Here is a 25,959-nt window from a genome sequence, read left to right as displayed (position 1 = left end):
ATAAACTGTCGTCATCGTCTGTTTCTATGTGTTATTCTGAGTTATTAGTCTTTTACACTACGATTGCTTTAATGCCTGTTGTGTTGCTGAAAGGATCAACCAAATGTAAACCTCTTCAGTCATGAAACTGTGTGACTTCGCTTTTAGTGGTGTCAGAGTGTATTAATGCCAGTAATATGCCATGTCAGGGTGTAATATGCGGCACTGTATTTCTATGCTTTTAGTACTGACTATCACATTCTGTGATTTTTTTTACACTTCAATGTACTTTTTTTGCCCACCTGCTATGATCTCTCACGAGATTGGCAGTAATTCTAAATAAATAAATCCATTAATAAATATTTAAGGAATAATTCTGCTGAATTGAAGAAACGTGGACGCAGTCAGGTCTAAGTACCGTGTGCGAACAGAGGTGTGACGCCTCCTGCTTTGTTTTTGCACTATACCAGAACTAAGTGATGCGTGGACACTCTCCGTGTCTCTGATGCGATAGTGGGAACGACTAGCCAGGGCAACTGCCGGCAGTTTTAAGCAGGGATAAGGCACCACCTCATTCAGCAACCCAGACATACATACACTCACATACATGCATATTTCACTCATACACATACACATACACACTTACACAAAGGACGAAACAAGGACTAACTACAGCCCTTAGTTCTTGCGAGCGACCGTTTCTTCTCAAGAGGAGTAACTGTGGGAGCGTGCTTGCCGTGTGCATAATTCGCGGAGTAAATGTTCGTTCCCACCGATCTAGAAGCAACGGGAGGACAAAACGCCGAGCAGTTACTCCTGCGTTCTCCCCCCCCCCCCCCCTCCACTCACTGTAATGGCGTCCCTGCTATGCGATATGCGGCATATGTCTGTTCAGTTTCATAATTTGCATATAAACGTAGCTGACAACACAGAATCTTTTAAATAGTGCCATAGGCACAAATTTTAGTTTTAATTAGTGCCATAGTTAGTGCCATAGGCACGGAGCGACGATGTGCGATGAACCAACGCCTATTGTTCACGTTACTAGGAAGTGTCACACACCTAAATCTCGCGAGCGATAATACAAGTAAATGAAAGACTCCGCGCACATGACACAGTGAGGCAGGTATAAGTAAAAAACCGCTAATCTTACTCGCTAAAAGTAATGAATTTCAACAAATTTCAACAAGAGCGACAACAATGGCAAATCGTAAACGCACACTACAGTTAAGCGCTTTGCGCTTAGCTTTCATTAGCGGGACATAAATGCCTTTCGCACAAAAGCAATAACAATGCCTAAACAGCCGTAAGGCCCGGCTCCATTTTCCAGTTTCATCTACCAACGCAAGTTGAAGGCATGAGCACAGCAATTTGTTTCGTTTACGCAGGAACATGAGCTCTGTCCCCCTATTATTTCTCTCGCACAGAGAACCATGAACTCGCACATATGAGACTGAAGAAATCTGGGGTAAGTTGCGAATATTAGGAACTTGTTAGTTTTTGCCGAAGCGGGTGTGTCGTTAGGACACTCAGCCTCCTGCCGCGACGAGGGCGGTTGGTTTTCTTTTCTTTTGCAACAAAAAACTATGCTTGTGAGCGTCTAATGGCAGTCGAAGCTAAGCAATAATGTCTAGAGTTAGCAGCGCGTTTATTGCAAGCAGTTGCATCGCTAGGAATCCCGACGCCAGCAATAAACGCAAGGACGGCAAGTCCAGAGTACCAAACGTTTTGCACTCGACTACCCACTTTCACTCGTCTCCCCATCTGGTCTCGTGGTCTAGTCGGTAGCCCGTCGGGTTGGTGTTGTGGGGGTCCGGGGAGGAGGAGGAGAAACACTTTATTTGCAAACTGGGTCTAGGGGAGAGGGGTGGCGGAGGATGCGATCTTCTCCGCGACCTGGGCGGCCCGGTTGGTTAGTGCCAACTGCACTTCCGGGTCGGAGCTCTCCAGGGCTTGCTCCCAGTGTAAGGGGGAAGGATAAGGGGGAAATGGGTTGTGGGGACGCTCGCAAAGGGAATGGTAGCGGATATCCGGCTGGAAACATTGAGGGCAAAGAGGCGAAGGGCAGAGATTGGGGTTGATGCGGTGTAGGAGAGTTTGGCAGGGGGTTGTGTGGGTTTGAAGTAGGCGCCAGTGGCGAGCGGCTTCATGGGTGAGGGAAGGGTGTGGGGGAGGATATATCCTGCGGATGAGGCGGAAGTGCTGGGTAATATCCCGGTACGAGACTAGAGCGTCCCGGAAGCTGGGGGTGCCGTGGGTAGAGCCAAAAGAAGGGCCTGCTCGGATAACCAGAGCTCGAGCTGTACGGTGGGCCGCTTCATTGGCTTCTGTTCACGTGTGGGCCGGGGTCCACAGCAGAGCCACGGGGTGGGATGGTGTTCTGCGGGAGAGGATTTTGAGGGGGATTGGGGAGAGTAGCCCTGCAGCACGGTGTAGGAATATTTACGTGTTGACACTGCGCGCGGCGGTTCAGCCAGATCTTGTTCGACGCTCCATGCGCTTCTCCGGAACGCCGCCAGAGTGCGCCCCGCCACGAGGGCCTGTCTGCTCACCGAGCTACGGCAGCCGTAATGCAGGTGCTGTGGGATCTTTCGGTGGAGCGGCGTGTACGTGAAGTTGTTTAATTGCAGATAGGCACAGACAGATTGAAAATGCTGTCGATACCAAATAATTTTGGGCTACTTTCATTTTTACTCACAGAAACTGCAGCAGTGCACGGAACAGCAGCGAGAACGCGGTCGTGCGAACCTTTCGATCTCATTGTCGAAACGCTTCTATTGCAAATAATTTTTTTGCTCATCCGCACGACTCCCGAGAGCGTGGTTACTTTACCGCCTTTTAAAATAAAAGGTTGTGTTAAACGCACACACTCGCCCTTTTGGGCCGAAGAGCCTGTGCGTAACATAATATGTTGCTTGAGCAGTGTAAATCGCCCAAGGTGTGAGGTGGTAATGCCCGCCATGTAGAGAATATCGTAAAATTTGTCCAACTGTGGTTCTTTAACGTGTCCAGAGACGTCAGTGACGCTTTCGTATTTTGCCTGTATCAGAAATGCTACCTACATAGCTAGGCACACAACGCGCGCTGTTTTGCTGTGTAGCATGACGCCTTCGCCGTTGTATGCGCGAAGGCCCGGAACGAAACTAAAACAAGACAATTCAATACATATGCGACATTTTAATGGCTAAAGCACTGCAGTGCTGCCTACTCGACGCGAAAATGGTCAGTGAAAATTTCCCAGGCGTTTCTGTATCAAGCTCGGCTTTCACGACGATACCGACGGTGCTGACCGGTTGTCTATCTCACGGAAACACAGGCGTGCACGCCAAGATATAAAATACTGACGCGACTCTAAACTGGGATTGGCGGATGTCAGTATGGAATAATTGCAGTCAGCGTGGTAAGGCGACTTCGTGGACCCAAAATTCTCAACCGAACTTCGTAGGGTCAGGGCAAATTATACGGCTTTATAAACGTATTATGTTAAACGAAAATGTGCAGCGGGTAAAAACTGGGCCCGTGATGGCTGTATAAATTTAACCGCATCGCTGCCAGGGCATACGGCGAGTGGTGTGCAAGTGTAAATGCTTCTTTGAAAACACATGGAACATACCGGCATCGGTAGCCTCAATCATATCTAATAAATTTGGAACTTGGGCTAACTGGTTCTTTCGCACATTTTGACCAAAAAAACTGCACGTAGACAAGGGCGAATATAGGAAAATACAAGAGCTCATGTTACTGTCTGCTTTCTTTGTCCTTATCTCTACACGTTTTTTTTTTTTTGTCAAAATTTGCGCAGGCCTCAATTATGTCGTCCGGGGACCTTGTGACCTCCAGACGTTTGATATTGTGAGATTTGACTGATCAGGGAGCTCAATCGAACAACATAAGTGTAGCACTAACTGCGGCATCAGCGAAAAAATGCAACTGGTGCCCGTGTTCTGTACGGTTTGAATAATCCAAATTGGTTTTAATTTTAGGCCTTGCATTGCGGTGTCTATTATTTCCCACAGTGGGGTATCCAGAAATTATTTTTTACGGTTGCTATACGCCACAGGTAAAAAAATAAAAAGAAATAGATGCGACGGCGAAACAATTTTCGTTGTTCTGCTTTAGTAATGTCTGTGTTATTTGTTTCGTCGACGTAATATCTGCACAAAAATACGGATACGTATAAGAACCATACTCCTGAACAAACCAACATTCCTGTTATCCTTGTTTTTGCATTTTAATATAACCATTCGCTGTGTTAATAGCATTGCTCTGTCGAGGCCCCTGATTACCCATGTTTACATTCAGCATAAGGATAAAAAATTTTTTTCTGTTCCACGAAAGCCAAAATAGCCGTTATGTGTAAGACATATTTTTAACTACAAGTCGCCTTTCTTGCTGGAGAAAAAACAATGCATTACAAGTGCCGTTCGCAGAGATTTGCCATCGAAAAGCACATGGGCCGCAATATCCGCGCACTGCGTCACCTTGCTGTACCACGTGAGCTCCACAATGCTCACTGCGGCTGGTGCCGCAGTGATCGGTGACGAACACAACGTGGAATCTGAATCATGTCTTCTCCTCACTCTGGCAGCAGAAAACACCGAAACGCAGCGTTAATGACACGGAACGTCTAGCATGCCGCGCATCCACCGCAGCTGCGCCCGCTACTCCGCAAGCGATAACCGGCCCCTACCGGCCCCTCATTCGCAGCGCCCCCGCGCCGCTGCGGTCTGCGCATGTACTAAGGGCGAACACGATCTGGCCGCGTTCTCCGCCGCGGCGGCCGGCGAGTGTCAACACCTAAATATTCTTACACCGTGCCCTGCAGAGAAGTTGCGAATTGCCGACTGAGAATCCGAAAGGACAACTGTGGGTGTGGGAGACTGTACTATAGGGCGAGGGCGATACCGCCTCCTCCGCAGCGGTAGCTGATGTTGTATGTATCGTGAGTGCGTCCAAGGGAGGGCTGTCGAGCGATGAAATGACGGTTGTGGCGAAAGCCGGCTTATCGTGGTAGCTAGCTGCGTCGACGTATAAATGATGCTGGGCGGGAGGGAATGTGCGCTGCAGATGTCTAGCCCTGGCCAGTCGGCGGTCGGCGTGGTGGTGGGGGTGCATATTGCGAGGCAGTGGGCATACATGCAAGAGTTGGCGTAGCGTAGTTGGAATAAGGGAGGCCATAGCTGAGGGGAAAGGGGAGGTCACGTGGGCCGCTGCGAGAAGGGCGCGGCCGGGATGCGTGCGTGATTGTCTGGCTATTTGGGCTGTGCGGTGGGCTTCGATGATTTCATCGACGGTGTTTTGAATGCCCAGGGCTAATAGACGGCTGGTGGGGGCGCTGGGAGGTATTAGAAGAGCAACTCGGTATATGCGTCGTAGTAGGCAATCTAGTTTTGTTTTGTCAGAGGCATTGAGTTTGCAGTACGGGAGGTAAAACGCAAAGCGAGAGAGTACGAAGGAATGAAGAAGCTGCAAGCGTTCAGGTTAGGAAATGCCGTGACGCCGTGTGGTGATTCTTCTTAGGAGGTTGAGTGTTTGAAGTACGTGAGATCGGAGTTTAGTTAAGGTGGTCGCGTTGCCCCGGTTGGCCTGAATGGTGAGACCTAGCACGTGGAGGGAGGAGACATGAGGGACGATATGGTTGTCGACGTAAACTGTGATGGGGGTTCCGTGGGGGGTTGCTTGCAAGGGGGGTGCAAAAGTAGCAGCTCGGATTTGTGCGAGGAGCACTGGAGGCCTAACTGAGACGCAGTTGCTTGGACAATGTCTGCGCCTTGCTGGAGTGTGTGTTCGATTAGAGCATCGCTACCTGATTTAACCCATAACGTAATATCGTCTGCATAGATAGAGGTGTGGAAATTTGTGATGGAGGACAAGGCAGTGGCCATGGGGATCATCGCCAGAGTGAATAGAAGAGGAGATATGACCAAACCCTGAGGCGTGCTAATTGCGGGGAATATGAAGTTCGAGGTTTGGAGGAGTCCAAATCGTAGAGTGGCCGTGCGGTCACGAAGAAACGAGGAGATGTAAGAGTAGGTACCCGCACCAAGGCCAAGCGAGTTTATAGAGTTAAGAATGGCTATGTGAGAGAGGTTATCGAATGCTTTATCAAGTGCCCGAATGGCCGAGGTGTCCGCCTTGGAAGGGTTAGCTATAATGTCATGATAGAGCAGGAGGTGCGTATCCTGTACGGACAGCCCTTGGCGAAAACCAGTGAGAGTGTGTGGGAGCAGGTGATGAATTTCGAGGTAGGTGGTGATCCGCGTGTTGATGATATGCTCGAGCAGTTTTCCAAGACAAGAGGTGAGTGATATCGGCGGAGGTGCTCCAATGTAATAGCTTTGTGTGCTTCAGGAATTAATGAGATGTCAGCATGCCGCCACGTTGATAAGAGCGTGCCTCGATACCAGTGGTGATTAAAAAGGGCTGTGAGGGAATATATCGTATGGTCGGTAAGTTGTCGCAAGACCTTATTGGTGACTTTGTCGGAGCCTGGAGCGGTTTGTCGACGTAGTTGGGATATAGCGTACCTGACCTCAGCGACAGTGATGTCCTGATCGAGGGAAACATTCGGAGGTGGGGAGTAATGGGGAAGGGAAGGGTTCTGCGATGAGGAAGTAGGAATGTACATAGATCGAAGCTTGTCTAGAAGCTCAGCGGACGTGCCTGGGTAATTGTTTATGTGCGAGTGCAGGCGAGTACTTGTGATGGTTTTGGACGAAGTAGGGTCAAGGAGGTGGCGGAGGAGGGCCCAGGTATTTTTCATGGAAAGGCCTCCGCGCATGTCGTCGCAGATCTGATACCAGTGAGTCCGAGCGAGTGTGGTGGCATGAGCATGCATGGAGACTTCTAGGCGAGCAAGTTTGCGTTTGAGCGCCCTTGGGCGTTTGTGGGAGCGCCAGCGCTTTTCGATACTCCGGTAGCCTTCAAACAGATGAAGGAGGTGGGAATCCGCATAGGGGCTGGGAAGCTCTGGGTCAACTTGTTTGTCGTGACTGTGTTTTATCTGCAGGATATCACGAATCCATTGCTCGAGCGCGCCTTCATCGAAGTGAGTGAGGGCAGGTAGCGTAGCACAGTCAGTACGGAATGCGTCCCAATCAGTGATGTGTTGGGGTGGTGGCGTGCGGGTAAAATGATGGGCAAGGTGGAATGTGGTCTGAATGATGTAATGATCACTGTCCAGGGTGTCTGGAAGGGTTTGCGAGGACACTTTTGGCGCTCGATGCGAGAAGGTTAGGTCGGGGGTGGTGTCCCGTTGAACACTGTTGCCTATGCGGGTAGGGGTTTGGGGGTCTGTTTCTAAGGTGAAGCGGAGGTTGTGTGAAACTTGCCAAAGTAGACGGCCCTTGTGCGTGGTGCGAGTGTAACCCCACGCTAAGTGTGGAGCGTTAAAATCGCCAACAATAATTAAGGGGTTGCGGCCGGCGGTGCGAATAGCGTGCATTAGGAGGGTGTGGAAGTTGTCATGTTGTTTGGGTGTACTGTAAATATTTAGGATGTGTATTGAAGGTTGTGAGGGTTTGTAGGGAAAGATGGTGACTAAGAGGTGCGGAATGGTGGTGACGGGGAGTGATGTGACGCCAGCCCGCAAGTTGCGTTGTACCAGAGTGGCTACAGTGGGAAAGCGGGGGTCTTGGAAGGACTGATACCCGCAGAGTTTGGTGGCGGGGCGTGTTTCCTCCAGTGAAATGACAGCTGGGGGTGTAGGAGTAGTGGTGATGTATGCCTGGAGGGTAGCGCGTTTGGATTAAAACCCCTGTAGTTCCATTGCCATAGTACGAAAGATTTCGAGGCCGGCATCAGGTTCGGGTTCCATAGGTAAGGGTACACTGAAGGGCGCAGAAGACGCGAGAAACGGGGAGTTGGATGGGAGCAGTTCCTTGATACAAGAGAGAAGCTCATTGGGTAGGCCTGTATTGGAGTCCTGCATGGCTGTTTGTGAGGCGATGAGGGAGTTGTGAAGGTTTAGGTATTCTTGCCTCTGCGCGGAGAGGGCTCCCGCTAGGACAGGGTGAAGGGGTGTCGGGGTAGTGGGAGGGTCGTCTTGGGGGGCCTTGCGCTTGGTTCGAGGCGGTAGGTGCGCGTTGCTGTCCGTAGATGTCATGTGAGTGTCTGGGGAAAAAGGTTTTCCGAAGCACTTGATTTTGTCGCCGGAGAGTCTCATTTTCTTGGCGAAGCCTGAGTACTTCCGCGCGAAGATTGCGTATTTCAGCTAAAAGGGTACGTTGCCCCGGCAGCGGTGTTTTTTTTCTCCGCTCGTAGCTCGCCGCCGTGGGGGTAACGGAATGCAGCAACCGTTTCTGCCGTCAGGACGAGCGGTTCGGGGAGTAACCGTTCGTACCCTCGCCTTACCTCCCTTAGGGGCCTAATGGTTGTGGCAACGCAGTTAGTCCCCCAAATGAGCAATGGCACTCCCCCGTTGCTCCCTTTTGGTTAAGAGTGTACATACATACGCACGCACATGCATACGTACATTGATTGATTGTAGGGTTTAACGCGCCGACGCAACGCAGGCGATGAGGCGCGCCGTAATGGAGGGCTCCGGATTATTTTGACCACCTGGGGATCTTTAACGTGCGCCAAAATCTCCTACACACGGATGGATACGTACATACGTACATACATACATACATGCATGCATACATACATACATACACACATACATACATACAAGGTTTGGTGAATAATTGTATAAAAGTTGTAAAAATTTATCTAATGTTCTTTTGGTGGGTTAACCAAGGTGAAAGTTTGTTGCATGCGATACATCGTATTTGTAAAACAATAAGGCTACGTATCAAAAAGCGGCGCCTAATGCTTGAAACTGCTGAGCAATGAAATATGCGCTTCTCACCACCTTCGGATCTCCATCTTCAATCTCATCGATCTTCTCAGTATACGAGTCGCCTGCTTTCGTGAGAACCCCAATGCCCACGTTGTCCGGCGTCGAAGGACGTGCTACCTCACCATGTCTTCGAGCGGCCGGAACCGAAATGGAGGGCCTTTGGGGCACTTCCTTTTCAGGCTTGGGTTGCGGCACGACGATCCCCGACTCCAGCCCGCGTTGGCTATGTGAGGTGCGTTGCGTTGCCCACAGACGTCGGCCCGCGAACTCGTCGTCCACAGTGATGTCAGCCGGAGTCAGTGACCCATGGACGGAGAGAAGGCCGGCCACCAGGAGAAGTACAGCGAATGCAACCCCCAACGCGAAGCTCAGCCATGCGGTGCCGCCTGCCCTGGGTGCTGAACCAGGGACAAGCGATGCATCCTCGGCGGTCGCCTCTGGCTCAAAAGGAACCAGCTGTGGTGGGTCGCTGGCTAGGCAGGTAGGGTCACCATGGTAGTAAAGCCCGGGGTGATAGCTGCTCTCGTTAAATCGCCGGTCATGCAGCAGCACAGGCCACGCAGAGGATGCCCGCGTTTCCGGCCATAGTGATTCGGCACGGCGCTGGCCAACAGGGTGCTGGGCTGCCTGGCGTGTGTCAGTGTCCTCGTAGGAGTGCATCTTGCTTTTGCCAATGTAACAGACTAATCATGATGATAATGTCGCCGGGTTTGTTAGTGGCTGAATGCTATCAACAGTGGCACGTCCCCGCTCGGAGGATTGGCCAAGAAGTCCTCAGAACCATACGGTGCCATAGCCTACACATGCTGTAACACAAAACAATAGTTCAAAGAAAAACGTCACGAAAAACGAGCAGCACTATCTGTAGTCAGAATTTGGTGGTACTGTGGTATATGTAAATGTACGCTGTTGGCCGACCGTGGTGCAACAAGAGCGATGTGAAGGCATGTCTGTAAGTCACAGTGGTAATAAGAGCAGGCCTACATCTGGAACAAGCTGCCAGAATTTTGTCGTCGCACTGCTAGTACCTTCCTAAAGCTTGCTCTATATACATAAATTAATGGCTCATTCTGATGCAGAGGAGTATAAAACGTGACCTGTACGAAGTCACGCAACGTAAGATTGCGCGCTTGAGCGAGTAAGGGCTGAATCATTATAGAAACTACATCAGTCTAAATCCTACTACCCAAATACGGCAACTGCATACTTTCCCAAACATCGCCGCACTTCCCTTAAAGGGACACTGAAGTGAATTTGTCAAGCTCTCCTTTTTTGCTTGCACTCCGTAGACTGGCTGAAATTAACATGCCTTTCAACGTTTATAAGGTTGATAAGTCGCTAATTATTTTATAAAGCCCGAAAGAAGAAAAACTACCGTGCGCGGTCTGCGGGGGCCGCACCAACTAAAGGCTGTGACGTCGGGAGGAAATTCACCGTGATTGGACGATGTCCAAGATTAGCATTCAAAAAAGTTTTGTTTTCGGTTCTGTAAAACAACATGCTTGACATCCGACGTTATCGCTGGATGGGCATACTCGATATCTCAATAATCGCCATACCACCCTTCTGCAATGTTGTCGGCTGTAAAACGCCTAAGACAAGCCTTCCAGGACGGCTTGGAATCGTACCAATCAATAGCCTGCGCCTACGCAGTGGATGAACCCCCTCCGTGTCACAGCAGACGCCCAAATGCCATGCGCTTTCCCCCCTATTTGGAGCTTGCCTCACTCATGCCTGTATCGTAAAAAGCGTGTTCGCACCAGACCAAGGGTCTGTTGATTCTGGCCTGTGCCCACTGCCCGCAAACAGTGGGTGCTTATGGCAACAGCACGCCAACTAGAACTCGCTAGCGCGTCAGTGTCAGTCTGCGCGCGTTCTGCGAACTCGCTCGGGGAGCAATGAAAGTTACGGCCCAGAAATGGTGAATTCAGTATAGAAAACATCGGCCGAAAACGAAAAAGTCAACTTACAAAAAACAATGGCAGCATCTCCACTCCGTGTTTGATGGCGAGGTTGCGGAGTACGGGGACTCGAAATGACCTCCAAGTTTCGCCCTGAGTGACATGCGATTTGCGCCCCGACCGCCTTTCGATTTGAGTCGTGAGTTGCACCTTGATATTCCCTAAAGAAAACTGCAACCCACGGCTCAAATCAAATTTCGCTTGATTTTTTCTTGATGGGGGTGTGCGCACGGATGGACGCCGACGGATATTGGGGGCTGCTAAGGTACTCTGCATCGTTACAGGCGAGGGAGTAAGCCGTTTGACTGTCCGGTACTAACTCACGGTCGTAGCCCAATAATGGGTAAGACGACTGACGCTAACTCTGTCTGGTCTACCAGATACAGGCTCGAATCCTGCCGGTGCCTGTGTGATTTTTAGATGCAAAGCATCTCTTGCTCTCGGCTCCGTCGTCCGTCGTCCGTCGTCCACCCATCCACCGGCCCAGGAAGACACCCGCGACACTGTCGCTCCAGCATCTCAAGGTCGGGGCTATGTCACCCCCTTGTTGTGGCGCCGTCCACACCCCCACTGCGTATGCTCGGCTCATCTCGGGCCGGCCCACGAAGCCACCGGTAACACTGTCGCTCTAGGAGCCATTAACAGCGAGCGATTCAGGCAGGAACGGGTCGCTGCATCAGCGCTAATCTGCTCGTCTACGCCTTGCAGGCCTTTGGAAGCAACGTTCGCGCAAGCGGAGATCAACTACATCGGCACGTTACAGCCACTGGTCGGCGACTTTGCTAGTTTCGGTTTCCGAAATTGTGGCGATCCTAGCGGCACGGTGCTGCGGCGTGGCCCTTCCCTTTCCCTCAGTGTTTCTTTCTTTCCACACCGTCAACGCTTCCGCGCCTCCTCACGCATGCGCAACAGCTCACCGGCGCCAATATTTTTTTTTTTTCTCTCGGCGCGCACGGCGGGCCAGTTCGGTACGTGCGTGAGCGAGCCGGCGTGCGAAGGGTTGCGCGGGTTGCCTAAACGCTTCCACGGGCGGAAAGTTTCGCAACATTATAAAATACATTCGAATGTATTCTAAATATGGGGCAGCGGAGGAAGGAGAGTTACCACTCCTGCGCAGCTCTGTGGTGCAGTAACACAGGGCGGTACAGTTCGACCAAGTTTCTCGCCTTCTCCAAAGACGACAGGTAAGCAAATTAGCTTTGTACAAGTTATAGTGAATTCCTTAAAAGCCGACTGATTGCACTCTTCTGTTTTCAAAATAATTCGCGCCTGTAACGTGAAGTTAATGAGACATGTCACTCGTCTTGGAGTGGAAACTAATGTGCAAATATATCCCAGCTGTGCAGGTACGCAAAGGTTTAGAAGTAAACGCGTCTTTGGCACGCACACACTTGCTCGCAAGATCAATTTGTGGTGGCATTGCCGTTTTTTGATGATTGCCTTAGTAACTGCTGGAACGTCGATTCAGTATACTTATCCAGGTATTTTTTGTTGTTTCGTGCAGCAGGTATGAGTCTAGGTTCGGGCCCCATGTCGAGGACGGTTTGCTACTTCATTGGACGTTTCCTCCGGTGACTCTTCTCAATCCATCCAATGTCATCACGACGCACCTGCTCACAAAGAAGGCAAGCTCAACTGTACGCGCTTCTTGCCTTTTATGGCGTACATACTACCACATCGATTGATGGCGTGGAGGTGCTGCGCCCTAAGCATTTCTTCCTCCCCCGTCTTGCTCCAAAACGTATATTTGCGGCGAAACTACTGCCAAGCGTTGCTTCAGAGCTCCGAAAAATCTGACGTAACTCCGCGGTGTTCAATGCAAGTCGATTTTCTCATGAAGCAGTGCAAGGCCAAACCGAAATACATGCGTTGTCTGCAGCCGCCATTGTAAGCGTTTCGCTCATTAAAAATAAATAAAACCAAGTAGCATTGCTGGCTTTGCTGTTCAATCTAAACTGCGCGCCCGCGCCTTGTCATCTTATCGCGAATGGGTTTGATGTTCCGTAGTTCTGAAGTTAGAATGGTCATGCCGTATCGGACAGGATGAGATAAGAGGCGCTGCCCAGACACGAGTTAGAGGGTAGCTTGTAACAACCTGGCCGATATCTGCGGCTTAAAATACAGGAAAGCTTCTTTTTTTTTCTGGGTGTCTTTCCCCGCCCCCCCCCCCCCCGCTTTCCCTCCCACCCCCGGTAAGCAAACTGTTAATTCACGCGCCATTAAAAGAAAAGACGGGTGCGTTCGATTTGTGTTCTGTTGGGCATTGGTTGGGCATTGTTTTTGTTCGTAGATATATTCCAGCAAAGAGTGTCTACAGTGCGGTCATTGTGTTGCAACAGTTTTTTATGGCTGCATTTTGTTGGTGTGAACATGATTTCTCGGAAGTGTATGCAGGTTAATGGGCGGGTCAACGCTTTTTTTCAGAGTTTGCGTTAACTCGCCCGAAAGGCAGGGCTTGAAGCATACGTGTGCGTGCTTTCTTTTAACATGTAGATTCCCAATTATTGTGTCTCTGAACTGAAACGAATTTTTTTAATGTCTAAAGAACATTCCTGTCTGTAGGTGAGCCCAAGAAATGAGTATACATTGAGTGGAACTTTCAAATTCTTTCCTTCTCCCGCCGAGGTGTGCGCGAAAGAAAAAATCTGTGTAGGGACTAGAACTTTCGAAGGTCCTCTTTCGTAATCAAGTATTGTGTGCCTAAATGTGTATTCATGGCTGTAACGTTTGCGCAACTTTAGACGGAGACCGATACAAAAAGGGACTCGAAGACCTGTACAGTCGGCCGGAAAAGTAACCGGACCACCGCTCACGCAGCCGGAGCGGCTGCTGCGGCGCACCGCGGCGCTGTTATCTCGCTGTGCTCGCTTACGACGAGAGTGGCACGCTTGACGCCAAACTTCCCCTCGCCCTCGTGCGGGTGCTTGCCACGCTTGATAAACTTCTAGTGCAGCGTTCGCCTTTAATCCAGCACATGGCGCAGTCGCGCTGCAGCGCACGGCCGCAGGGCCACAAACCGCGGCGCTAGGAAGGAACGAAAACCCGCTCTGCTTTTTGTACGCGGTTTATGTTCGCCTCATGCTGCCTATCAGTGCCTGTAGGATGCGTCCACCGCCGCTGGATTTTGGATAAGACGGCACAATGCACCGTACCGAAGGCTACCGTGACGTTCGTTTTTCCACGCCGGAGCGATGTTATAGTGTCGAAATTGCCTTTTCGGCATCATGTCCGGACGTGGGTTTAATACTACTTACAGGGAGACCTCTGAAGACCGATTTAATTAGCTAGTAGGATATTCTTTCGGTGACGAATTTTCTTTACAGGCGTACCGCCAGGATGAATGATTTCGAAGACGAATCGCAAAACATCAGATATTCCTGAAACTTTATTCATGAAATCTGAAAGTACTGGCATTCAGCGGTCCTCAGTGGGGCGAAAAGTTGCCGGCTACAGCGACGACTTGGCCGACTCGCCTGGGCATGGAGTCGTACAGCGCCGCCACTATCTCGGGACGCCCGCGCAGCGCTTCCCACTCTTCCTTCACGGCGAGCCACAGCTGCTCCGCTGTGCCACCGCAAAGGCGTCGTGAGGCAAGCGTCTTCTTCAGCAGTCCCCATATGTTTTCGATGGGGTTGAGATCAGCCCCGTTAGGGGGCCATGGCAGCTGAGGCACGCCACAGCGCTCCAGGAGTGCGCTCACGCGTACACTGCGTGCTTTGTGCACGGGGCTCCTATCATGCTGGAGCAGGTAGCAGCCATCCTGGAACGGCCCGTCCAGGACGTACGGGATCAGGTGCTCGGTGAGGACTTCACAGTACCTCGCCCCGGTGAAGGAGCCCTCGATCCGCACGAGTGGGCCCAGGCCGTCCCGACTGATGGCACCCCAGACACTGACCGAGCAGCGGCTGCTGCTGAGCACGCTGTGGGTGTAGGCGGGGTTATACCTGAGAGTATGGGAGAGCAAGCAGTAACAACTGTCGGGTCCAAAAGCGTGGAGCGTCCTCATTCCGTTGCGGAAATGAAATAAAGATGGAGGCTTAAATTACACAAAATTTAACATTTTACCCACACTGATATGGAATACGCGCGAATGAAACACTTAAATGGTAGTCAATGCTGTACCCATGTCAAGTCAGGTGGTAAGGGGAAAATGAGGTTGCATTCTCCAGACTACGACGCGTTGCAAACCATCCATATAGGTTATTGACAGGTTAATCTAACTTAACCCGCGATTCCTGTGAGCCGCAAGGGTGCCAGTTCATACCTGCTGTTCAACGGACGCCACACACGCTGCTGTTGGTCCCAGCGTGTGCAGAAGGTAGACTCGTCCGTGAAAATCACCTCCCGCCACTCCTCTGCCGACCACTGCTCGAAAGCTCGGGCGAAGTTCAGTCGCTCCTCCCGCTGCTTCGTTGACAGGTGCGGTTTCTGAGCGGCAATGCAGTTCACGAGACCCGCCTCTCGCAATCTGCTCCTGATTGTGTCGCAGCAGCAACTGAGATCCAGAGCATCGCGGATCTCCCTGGAGTTGAGAAATGGGTCGACAACAGCGGCAGCAACAATCCATTCATACTCTGCCAACGTGGTCACCCTCGGCCGCCAACTGCGCTGAGCATCACAAATTCTCCCATCTTCATCTCTATACGCTGTAAGAATGCGGCTCACCGATGTTCGGCTCCTACCGGTGCGGCGGCAGATTTCACGCTGAGGGACACCTTCGTGGTGAAGCCGGACGATCAGCCTTCTCTCCTCTATCGGCACTCGGGGTGGCATTCTGGCGAAGTAAAAAGCCCGATGCGACCGTTCGAGCTTTTAAAGGTGTTTTACAGTGCAACTGGCCAATGGAAGGACATCACCATATATGTGCAGCAGAGCGCACCCATATCTGTAAAGCAGAACCCACCGTAAAGCGCCTGGCCTACACCATTCTAATAAATGAAATGTAAAAATTGAACCAGGACTGCTCATTGGCCAGTTGCACTGTAAAAAACCTTTAAAAGCTCGAACGGTCGCATCGGGCTGTTTGGGTGGAAGCCCCCTGTCTTTGCAGTGAGAGGGTCTCCCTGTTACTGCAAGTTGTTTATGTAGGCCTCTAGCACGGTTTCAGAGTCATGCAGCCTTTTGTTTTTCAACCTTCAATCGTTCAGCTGCGACTTTTCCTGCCGCCACGTTCGTGAGGTGCGGGAGTTTCTCCTCTGGAGACATTTTCATGCGGCCTTGCACTCTGCGCAAACAGCGCCTGAAAAAAAAACGACGATGCGCATGAGAGAATAACTCACAAGATGCTGATACAGCTGATTTCCTCAGCAGCAAAGTTCCCAATAAACAGATTACCTTTATAGGAAGCTTTCCCCGGGTACTTAGGGCTGAAGGCAGGGTCTCCGAATGCCGTCGTTGCAGATTGCAGCCGCGGTGTTAGAACGCACAATACATAATTAAACTCCGTAGCCGTCATGGCCCCTTTGCAGGCCGTACTGCCATCAGCTTCTTGCAGCACACTGTTCGCAACAGCTAGGGTATCTATTTCACAGCTCACGCATAACATACCGCGAAAAAAATCGACACTTTGTCTTCATGTGGACAGAAGAGCACGGATTTCTCATGAACAATTTCGAGCTTTTCCTCTTTTCGTATCGATGTGGTAGCAAAAAGAACGCTTGGGTCATTGGCACAATTTAGCCGGCACCAGAGCTACGAAAAAAGCTTCAAGGCTCATTGTGAACGGCTCACATTACATAAAACCTTCAACTTCATTTGGTGAGCCTTTCGGGGAAGGAGAAACATTGCGACGTGGCTGGCACACCTTTTCCTTTTTGGCTCTTGTGCTTTGTAGTGGCTTTTTGATTGCTGCCGAGGAGGTCAGCGAGAAGAAGGAAGAGGTAGGGGCTCTGGAGGCGGTGGAGGAAGAGGCGGCGTGTCCGCCACCACCTCCGCCGAAAACGACGACAACCCGGAGGAATTTCCGGCTGCGAGCATCAGCGACGGGCTTCTACTACCGTCCCTGGTGGCAAAAAATGGTGCAAAGAGGGACGCGCTGCTCGCGCCGGAACGATCGCTTCCGGCGTCTGAGTTCGACGTCTGCAAGGATGAAGACGAGGAGGAGCGGGAGGAAGAGGAAGGTGGAGACAACCATCCGGCCATTTTACCCTTAGTTTGAATTCTGGACCAGTTTCCCCAATCTGACTTGGCCAATCCCCCAGAGTGGGTACGCGCCACTGATTTTTGGTTCCAACCAACCAACCAGCCCCATCGATGGCTGCGATCGAGAGCCCGTCCCGAGCGCCATAGACCGCATTGAGTTCGTCAAGAAAGAGCCTGAGTCTGCGTCCACCCAAAGTAGCACTGTCGCTAAGCGTCGAGGGAAGCAACTTTAGGGTAGACGAGGAAGGTGTGGGGAGCGTTGACGAGTCGGTTGAATTCTCGCAGGTTTGCAGCGAGACGGTTGTCTCGGCTGCCGAAGTCGAGGTGGGCCCGCTGGAGGACGAGGGCTCGACAAAGCGGACAATCAATCGGAAGATGTTCAAGGGGGAAAGTCGAAGTTCGTGGCCAAAGTGAAGTTGAAAGGCCAGAAGATGACAGGTCAGCTGTCGGCGAACGGCGCGAAGGCTCCGCGGATGAAGAAGTGCCACAAGGTCGACGGTGACCAACACGTGGTGGAGAAACGGAAAAAGCTGAAGTGTCTTCCCAGTGGCGCGGATGGTGCAGACAGTTTGGAAGCATCTCTCAAGAAGGCCAAGCGGAAGACGCAAAAGTCAAACAAGTCATACCCCGAAGGTCCAAAGAAGGGCAAGCAAAAAACGTTAGCCGCTAAAATTGTCAGTGGAGCCGCAGCCGTCGCTGCTGAAGACTCGGGCAAAATGGGAGGCGGTGGCGGCGACGTGGAGAGGAAGTTTGCAGGGAAGATCAAGCGCGACAAGCGCAAGGCCACGCACCCCTCGCCACCGTTTCCCCCCTACATGTCGACGCTCGCCGAAATGTGCGGCAAGGAAGTGGAAATGAAGACGACGGAAGCACAGGCAGAGTCGGCGGACTCGCTCTTCTTACTCTGTAAGCAAAAGGTCCCGGCAAGTCCCAAGAGGGAAGGGGACAACGAAGAACCACAGCAGCAGTAACAGCTGCCTCACCAACACATGCACCCAGTTACAGCCATCACCACCAGCAGTACCACCAACCCCAGCACTCACACCATCATCATCAACAGCAGCAGCAGGGTCCGACGAAAATGGAGATCTTCACCTCCGTTGCCGAGGCTGCTCCCGCTAGACCTTCAACGTCCAATCCATCAGCGCGCGTTCTCGACAACACGCCTCCGACGACGACGCACGACAGCGGAAGTGCCGAGAATGACTCGCCGGGCTCCCCGCTCGCCGGCTCGCCGCGACTGGAGGGTGATTCATATCCCGCCATCGAGGGAGAGAGCACCATGTCTGCGGACTCGGAGAACAGCCGGGGGTCGGCGGACGGTGCGGGCGGATTCGAGGCTGGTGGCAAGGATGACTCGGCGTCCTCAAGGATGCCGGACTGCGCGTCTTCAACGCAGCGGCACAAGCGGTCGGCTGTGAAGAGGCCGGCAAAGCACGACGAGGAGGCAATGCCGATGCACGGAAAACGGGCAAGGAAGGCACCGCGAAAAACCCTCCGTTCAGCGGTCGCCTCAAGAGGTAAGGCGCGCCGCATCACGAGACGAAGCCGTAGGAATTGTGTGGCGATGTCGTTCGCCGCCGAAAGCGGATCGTGCACGCCAACATCGACGATGACCACTTGCACCGCGGCGATGCCGGGCAGCACCAACAAGGGCAGCTGCCACCGACCATCCAAGTTCAAATTTGACCTACCCTTGGACGACAGCCTGGATGCCGAAAAGCGCATAGCAGTCCTCAAGGACCGGCTTACCGAGCTGCGGAAAGTGTACATGCAGCTCAAGGCCGAAGTAGCGGTCATCGACCGGCGGCGCAAGCGTGCAAAGAAAAAACATACCGGTACACCTGTGCCACCCGGTGCGGCCGTAACTCCCACCTACTCCCAACACACATGTTCCCCTCCGAGCTCACCCCAGCATCCCGTCGAAGTGGAGGGCTCGTCGTAACACCACCGCGTCTTGGAAGTCGTCTTTCGCAGCGGCTCCTGTCTTTGAGGCTTTCTCAGCCTGTTTGTTCCCCGTGACCGATTGTAACAAAGAGCGGCTACTCGGAGAGCAAGCATCACCCCTCAAGCGCCTGAAGTACACTACGAGGGTTATTGTCACGTCACCGCCCGCTGCCTTTGCTTGTCACCAAACGGCGACGCCATCAGCACGACTCTCCATTGCCGTCGCACCTTTCCCCTTTCTTCTCTCTTGCCACGCCTTTTTTCCCATCTCTTCATTGGGTCGTCTTCGAAGACTCGTCTTCTCAGCGGGCGGGAACGAGTCACGGAATACTGCGCCTAATTCCCCCCGACCACCCAATTTCACTGCCCAAATTGTCTCTGTTATTGGTGAGTTCTACAAAAATACAAAAGTTACGATTTGAGAGTTTTGAGGACGAACTCTGCCGTCGTATCTTGCCAGAGAGAAGCTCCAATAGGGCGAGTGCAATTAAAGTCCTGGTAGAAGAACGTTGTGCATTTTCAAAAGAGTGCGGAGATTTGAGCTGCGTAGTGTCTTTTTTCTTTAGTGCTTGCCAAATCGTAATTGTTACAATGAAGAATTTTGTGCCCACAGTAACAAATCGCCCGTGAAAATTGTATGGCTTCTTTCCCCCTTGGCTTGTGGCGGTCTTGCAGAGAAATATTGAACGCGTACAAACTGAATGCCGAAAATAGTCTGACTGTTTTGAAAATGCTGTGATGTTAACAGACTTCTTCAAAAAACTACTTAACTCGGCGACCATACGAGCCACCCGCCCAGAAACGGCGGAAGAGGCGGCCATAGCCTTAGCCATCATACAAAATCCAACCCCCCAGACAATCATTTCCGATTGAAAGACTGCAATTCAAAATTTTTCCACTATCACGAGTGGCACTCAAAATTCTAGAAAAATTTCGATCGAAATCCCCAGACGAGAAAATATACCTGACTTGGGCACCCGCGCACTCCGGCCTCGAAGGGAATGAGACGGCCCACGAACTCGCCCGAGGGCTCACGATCCGGGCAGGGCCTAACCTTTATTCCTATCACGGGGCGCGGTCTGCGAGGGATCGCCTGGTCACATTTCATGACATCACAACACACTACCGCCTCTCCCGCCGGATCTACCCACCGGCGGGCCAGCAATTGGATAACCACAGAGAGCACATTTGGCGTTTACTACAAACAAATACCTTCCCCGATCCAGCTCGTCTGACACACATACACCCAACTCTCTATCCAACCGCGGCCTGTTGCCTGTGCGGAGATCACGCCACCCTTTCTCACATCATATGGGCATGCCCACAAAATACATCCCACTTATCACCTCTGAGGAGCACTGGCTGGCCGCGCTCCGCAGCTCCGATCTGGACCTTCAGGTCCAGTTCATCAATAGGGCTGTGGCAGTCGCCGGTGAGTGGTGGATGCCACCGGCTACAAGCGCCACCTGAATGGCATGGATCAAATAAAGTTTTATCTCTCTCTCTCTCTTGCCTCGACCATAACTTCTCGGCGTTCAGGCTTTGTCGAAAAGGAGGAAAGCAATGGTGCAAGGATTAGTTAATGGTACACTTATTAATCGTACACTTCTAGTCTGCGCCGAGGCGGATGTCTCCATTTCCCTTCAATGGTGTGACTATAGGGGTTGCCCACTCGGCGCAATTTTGTGGCTGCACCTCCCCCTGCTGTAGCAGGTTGTGAAGTTCTGCATCGATTTTCCGGCGAAGTGCAAATGGCACCCTTCTTGCTTTTAGACGGACGGGCACCACCTCAGGGTGCCAGGCCAACTTCAGCGGTGGTCATTTTGTAGCACCCCAGGCCCCGTCAAAGACAACAGCAAACTCCTGAAACAGCTTGTCAAATACCGTGGTCGGCTCATTCATGCAATGCACTCCTGGGATCTCAATTCCCAGTGCTGGAAACCAGACCAGCCCGAGGAAGCACTGGCGCACCACTTTGACAATGACAAGTTTCATATGTGTGTGCTTGTGTACTATACATAACAAGCAGTTACTGAGTGCGCATGCGATCTTTCAGCCGCTTCTGTCTCAATGTACTTATTCTAGCCTTGTGGTTCCTTAGGGCAAGTATGGTACCTTTTGTATACTCCAATGCCTGGAGTAGCCAGCTCCTGTTTGGATTGCAGCTAAACTCTCCAATCCATCACTGTTTCTCTCTCTCTCTCTCTATGTGTGGGCCAGCAAAATCCCTGAATTTTACCATAACTGTGGCCATCCGATGCACTGCTATGCAGTTTCCCATAACGATGTCGAGTCGCTTCAACTTTGGGATGCGCCCATTCGGGAAGATTTGCCTGGCCCTAGCCCGGAGGTGAGCGAAAACGTGGATCCCAAGTCCACCATTATCTCGAATTCGACACCTTCCATTTCGACAACAACGTGGATCTTCTTTGTCACGGGCTGCGGCACATCGTGGATAACGGACTCAGTGAGGTTGTCGTAGTACGAGGTACTTGCACGCGGAGTGATCCTCCAGTTAGACGTCCGGCAGTTTGCCTCAAAATTTGCACGGTGGTCACGTTTCCTTTGCGACCGCCAGACGTTGGCTATGTGCCCACTTTTTCCGCAACCTCGACATTCGGCATCGCGGAAACGACACAAACCGCGCTCGTACGGGCCCCCACAACCGGCACAACCTCCGCCTCGCAGTCCTGCATTCCTGCGTTGACTGGTGTCTGCAGCTAACCGAGGAACACATTCTTCGAGGCCATCCTGGTCCTCCTAAACGTCCCCGCCCATCCCCTGGTGAACTGGCTCGGCGCGGTTGCGTTTAGTCGGGGCTGGCTGGCCTCCCTGACGATGGCCAATGCGGCGGTAGCTTCTTCGACGGCGCAGGCGAGCGACACTTGTTTCTTCGCCAAAATACGCCGCTTAACTTTGTCATCCATGACCATTTTTTCCTCCTTTGGCATTGGGACTATTTTTTCGTGGATCATTTCTGCCGGGACCGTTTTTTCCTGAACCATTTTTTTCGGAGCCATTTTTAGCGACACCCATGTAACATACCAACCCAGATCCCTCGACCATTGAGGACAGCTGACAGCTGTCCTCAACGTGGAAGTCTCGCGGCTTAATGCGACCTGTCGCATTAGGCAGCGAGACTTCCGCGCTTAAATTTCCAGCCAGCACAATGCGCATGTCATATTAGGCGTTTTTTTTTTTTTTTTGAAAGGAGCCGGATCCAGAAACCGAAACTGAGTCGGATAACACTGCAGTGACGAGAAAAACTCTGCAACTTTCGCCTAAAAAGGACGTGGCTAAAAAATAGTTGAGATGGTCCCTTAAAAATGCGTACGCAGATCGTAGTACGTATAGAAGATGAGCCATATCCTGCTGTTTGACGGATCAAAATGAGCCAAATCCATTTGCCCAATGGGAGTTTGCTTTAGGATTGAGGTTCAGATTATTTCGTGGGTGTAAGTTTTTGTTTTGCTTTACGAAGCTGGCTTGTTTTGAATTCAGACGGTAATTAGGAGATCGGCGAAACACCTGACCCTAAATGTGAACACCCAAGTGAACGGAAGAAGAAGTGAACGAAATGAAACTGAAAGATGTGAAACAATGATTTCATTTCATTTCACCCGTTCCTACGACATAACTCTGGTTGTATTTATTTTTTTACTCACATCTTTACCATTCTAGTGCTTCACTAAATTGCCGCCGCTTACAAGCCCTGGCAAATCTCCTCCCCCCCCCCCCTTCTGGGAGTACGAACCACTTCATTAACGTGCAGCATAATAGAAGAGAAGTCTTCTTGTGAAGCGTTTTGGAAATTCATGGCAAAGCAATGGAGTAGAGCTTGCTTACTTCGTGAATGCCTTCAGGCTGGCCCAAAACAATATCCTAGGGAAGGATTAGAAAAGAGGTGCTAATGGTGCTAAGAAGACTCACCTGCTGTCCATGTATAGTTCTACTGTTCTTGAAGCGCTGTTGCATATTTATATTGGTTTTTGCACCAAACCTCAATCGCACCATGCTTGAAAGTTACTTTAAATAATGTTTTCACAAGAATGCCGAATGAATTTGAGTGTTTTAATTCAATACGTGCCAAATCCTAATTTATCACCCCAATATTGCTCAAATTCACGGCATTTTTTTCAATTACTTGTTGCCGTAAACTTCCCCTAGGTGACACGTAAAATATATCGTATAATAGCTTTGACGGCGCTGTATTTAGGTCCGGCAACAAACTTTCGCTTGTTTCTCAAATTCCGGTTAGGTAGATCTGGCTTATATCGGGAGGAAAAAACGCGTCATATACTGCTTTGCAGTAATAAAGCCGCCGTGGCCGCCTATCTTTAAGGATACCATTCACTACATGACCGAAGTAGCTGCTGCCGATTTTAACTCGCCGTCAGCAGGTCATGTCATCTTGCGTGAGACATTGCTGTGTAGATCGGCTCCCTTTTAGCGTGTATGATTCGGAAATTAAAAGCGAGCGAATATCCGAAACATTTTACGATGTCTAGCGTATAACTAAGTTCTTGTTGACGTGTGCTGTTATAATTTAGCAGAACACCGTCTTGTTTGAGTGAGAGATGAAAATTGCGATAATTTTATTTGCATAACCCCCTCTCCGTTCATCAACGCATCCACGTCCCTCCCGTCCCCAAGCATATGCACCCCTTCTACAACCAAGGCCGTCGCAATGCCCGCGTCCGATTCATCAAAAAACGCTACGGCACGGATCCCAACACCCGCCATACCGACATACCCGAGTCCTCCACCCGCCACAGCACCACCATCGCAGTCGTCAACAACGAGGGCCGCCCCCCCCCCCCCCCCACCGCGGCCTCCTACTGCCACATCCCCACGCTCAACGCCGAGTCCCTCGCCATCGCCCACGCTGCCCTGACCCACTGCCACCAACCCTACCTGACCATAATAACCGACTCGCAGCAAGGATGCCGCCTCTACCAAGCCGACCTAGCCCCACCAGCAGCCATTCACCACCTTCAACGCCTCCCTGAAGACATTGACCTTTCCATTGTTTGGACACCCGGCCACTCCGGCCTGGCCGGTGCACACACCCGGACACTTCCCTCGCCTAACCTCGACCAACTAACTCCCCCACCCCCCGACAGAGCAGCCCTGACACCTCTCGACCCCAAGTACAACTCCATCCTCTCCCACCACACTAACTCCCGACGGCAATACCCGCTCCCCCCCCCCCAACCCCCCAACCCTTCCCTCACCGCCCAACAGGCCTACATCCTCCGCCCACTAAATCCTCCGCCCACTAAATCCTCCGCCCACTACATCCGCCGCCCACTAAAAATAAATGGGGGCGTGGGTATGAAAGGCACTATGGTTTGAAAAGTTTCAGTTATCAGTCACATATTCAGGGCGGGTCCCTTAGACGTAAGGGCTGCTGCTGGACAGACCTTGGTTTCTTTACCTTGGTTACCTGCCTAGATGGCTCAGCACTACAGCTTGAGGACTGCTGTTTGCACTCTGCTGTAGAGCGGACTTGTATATCTGCTATATTTCTGTTATGATTAATAGAAATGGTTTCTTGAAACATCAGGTATGGCTCAACAAACAGGACCATGTAAGTGGCCGCACCACCTGTTGCCAGCTGGTGAGTCTTGTGTCAGGCAAGCCCGACGGCTGTGTTAGGCAGTGTCAGCCGGCCAAGTGCCGCACTTCCATTGTTCCATTGTTTACCCCATTGTTTACCCCATTGTTTACCCCATTGTTTACCCCACCATTCTTACTGCTATAAAAAGAATATGCTCAAGTTCAAATAGGCCGTTCTGCACGCCTGTTAAACTTGTGTTGGATTTTGTTGGCCTCAGCTAATCGCCACGAGCTGTCCTTAATATGTGGTAAGTTCAGTGTGGGGAAATAGCTGGTGCGTCGCACACCTATTCTCTGTTTTCCTCACTTATTTGAGTGAAGGTCTTTCCAACTATTCAATCTTTTGAATTCTTTAAGGGCAATGTACACCCCGAGTGGTCTGTCTTCATTCCCCCTTGTCCTTTTACTTTCAGCCTGCTGAAGGCACCGTATCAGAAGCGCAAGACCATGATTTCAAACACGGACTTCTGCTTGAGCTCGATCCTGCGTCTTGTGGAGGAGGAAAAAAACGTTTTTTGCTCCCATTGAACGGGAAGAAAGGAGCGCGGGATGGTTGTCGGTCATCCATGGTGGGTGGCGTCCCTAGTCCGGGATGCCATGGCCAGCTGCAGCTCGAATGGCCCTGGTCACCAGGCCACGCTGGTTTTCCAGGACATCGCTACTCAGCAGGACCTCCCACTGCTCCTGTGTCGGTGCGATGACTTCAGGTAGTTCGGTGACGCCTTTACACTCCCACACCATGTGGTACAGGGTGTTGGGCGTCCCAGAGCAGAAGTTGCAGTCGTAGCTGAAGAGCGTGGGGTGTATTTTGGACAGCTGTGTGGCGTGCGGAAATGAATTTGTCTGCAGTCTCCGGAATTGTGTGGCTTCTTCTTTGGTTAGCTTCGGGTGGGGTGGCGGGTATCGTCTTCTTGATAACCTGTAGTGCTCTAATATGTCTCTGCTGCGCTTGGGGATGGACGGGTGGTTGTCGGCAGTGTGGTGAGTGCCTATGAGGGTTGAAGCCCGGTGTGAGTGGCCTCGGGCTGCGGTATCTGCCGCTTCATTACCCTCTAAGGACTCGTGACCTGGTGTCCAAATGACATAAATGTCCAGTGGAGTTTTCCGTGCTTTTGAAGGCTTATGTAGTAGATCAAGTGCCATCGCTGAGATACGGCCCTTTTGAAAATTACGGCAGGCCGCTTGCGAGTCTTGTGGAAATTCTGAATTACGAGGCAGGTCTCCGTGCTTTTGTTTGTGTTGTTCTAGCTTTGTAGGTATGTGGGAACATAGGCTGGGCAGCAGTTGCCAACCCGGTAGGGGTTTGCCTTTCACTGCTGCATGTTGGAAACGCTGAGCGTACAACGTGCACAGTGTTTGGAAGAATTGTTTGCCAAATTCATAGACTTGCTAGCGGGCAGGGCGCAGGAGGAGGCTTCCGCTTGCAGTGCTTGCTTGTGACCTTTTAACCCGGAAGCGGAGGCTCAGGTG

At 51.5% G+C, this 25,959-nt stretch overlaps 1 protein-coding gene and 1 long non-coding RNA gene across 2 annotated transcripts in view; both read right to left on the bottom strand.

The window, feature by feature from the left end:
- Positions 1–14,501: 14,501 nt before the first annotated feature.
- LOC144164267 (uncharacterized) lies at positions 14,502–15,556 on the bottom strand. The gene is made up of 3 exons (XR_013321125.1): positions 15,448–15,556; positions 15,047–15,304; positions 14,502–14,726 (listed from the first exon to the last, which is right to left on the bottom strand). It is a non-coding gene; the product is annotated as an uncharacterized LOC144164267 (long non-coding RNA).
- Positions 15,557–20,688: 5,132 nt separating this feature from the next.
- The window catches only part of LOC144173804 (uncharacterized), a 50,835-nt gene continuing 45,564 nt past the window's right edge, over positions 20,689–25,959 (bottom strand). The window contains exon 5 of the mRNA XM_077702094.1: positions 20,689–20,804. Coding sequence (XP_077558220.1) covers positions 20,689–20,804 — 116 coding nt within the window. The remainder of the gene's footprint in view (positions 20,805–25,959) is intronic.

This window comes from Haemaphysalis longicornis, unplaced genomic scaffold, assembly GCF_048455015.1.
Source record: "Haemaphysalis longicornis isolate Haplotype H1 unplaced genomic scaffold, Haemaphysalis longicornis Haplotype H1 scaffold_1, whole genome shotgun sequence".
NCBI lineage: Eukaryota > Metazoa > Arthropoda > Arachnida > Ixodida > Ixodidae > Haemaphysalis > Haemaphysalis longicornis.
Note: the sequence above shows the minus strand (reverse complement) of the source record. Positions and strands in the feature narration are given on the sequence as shown.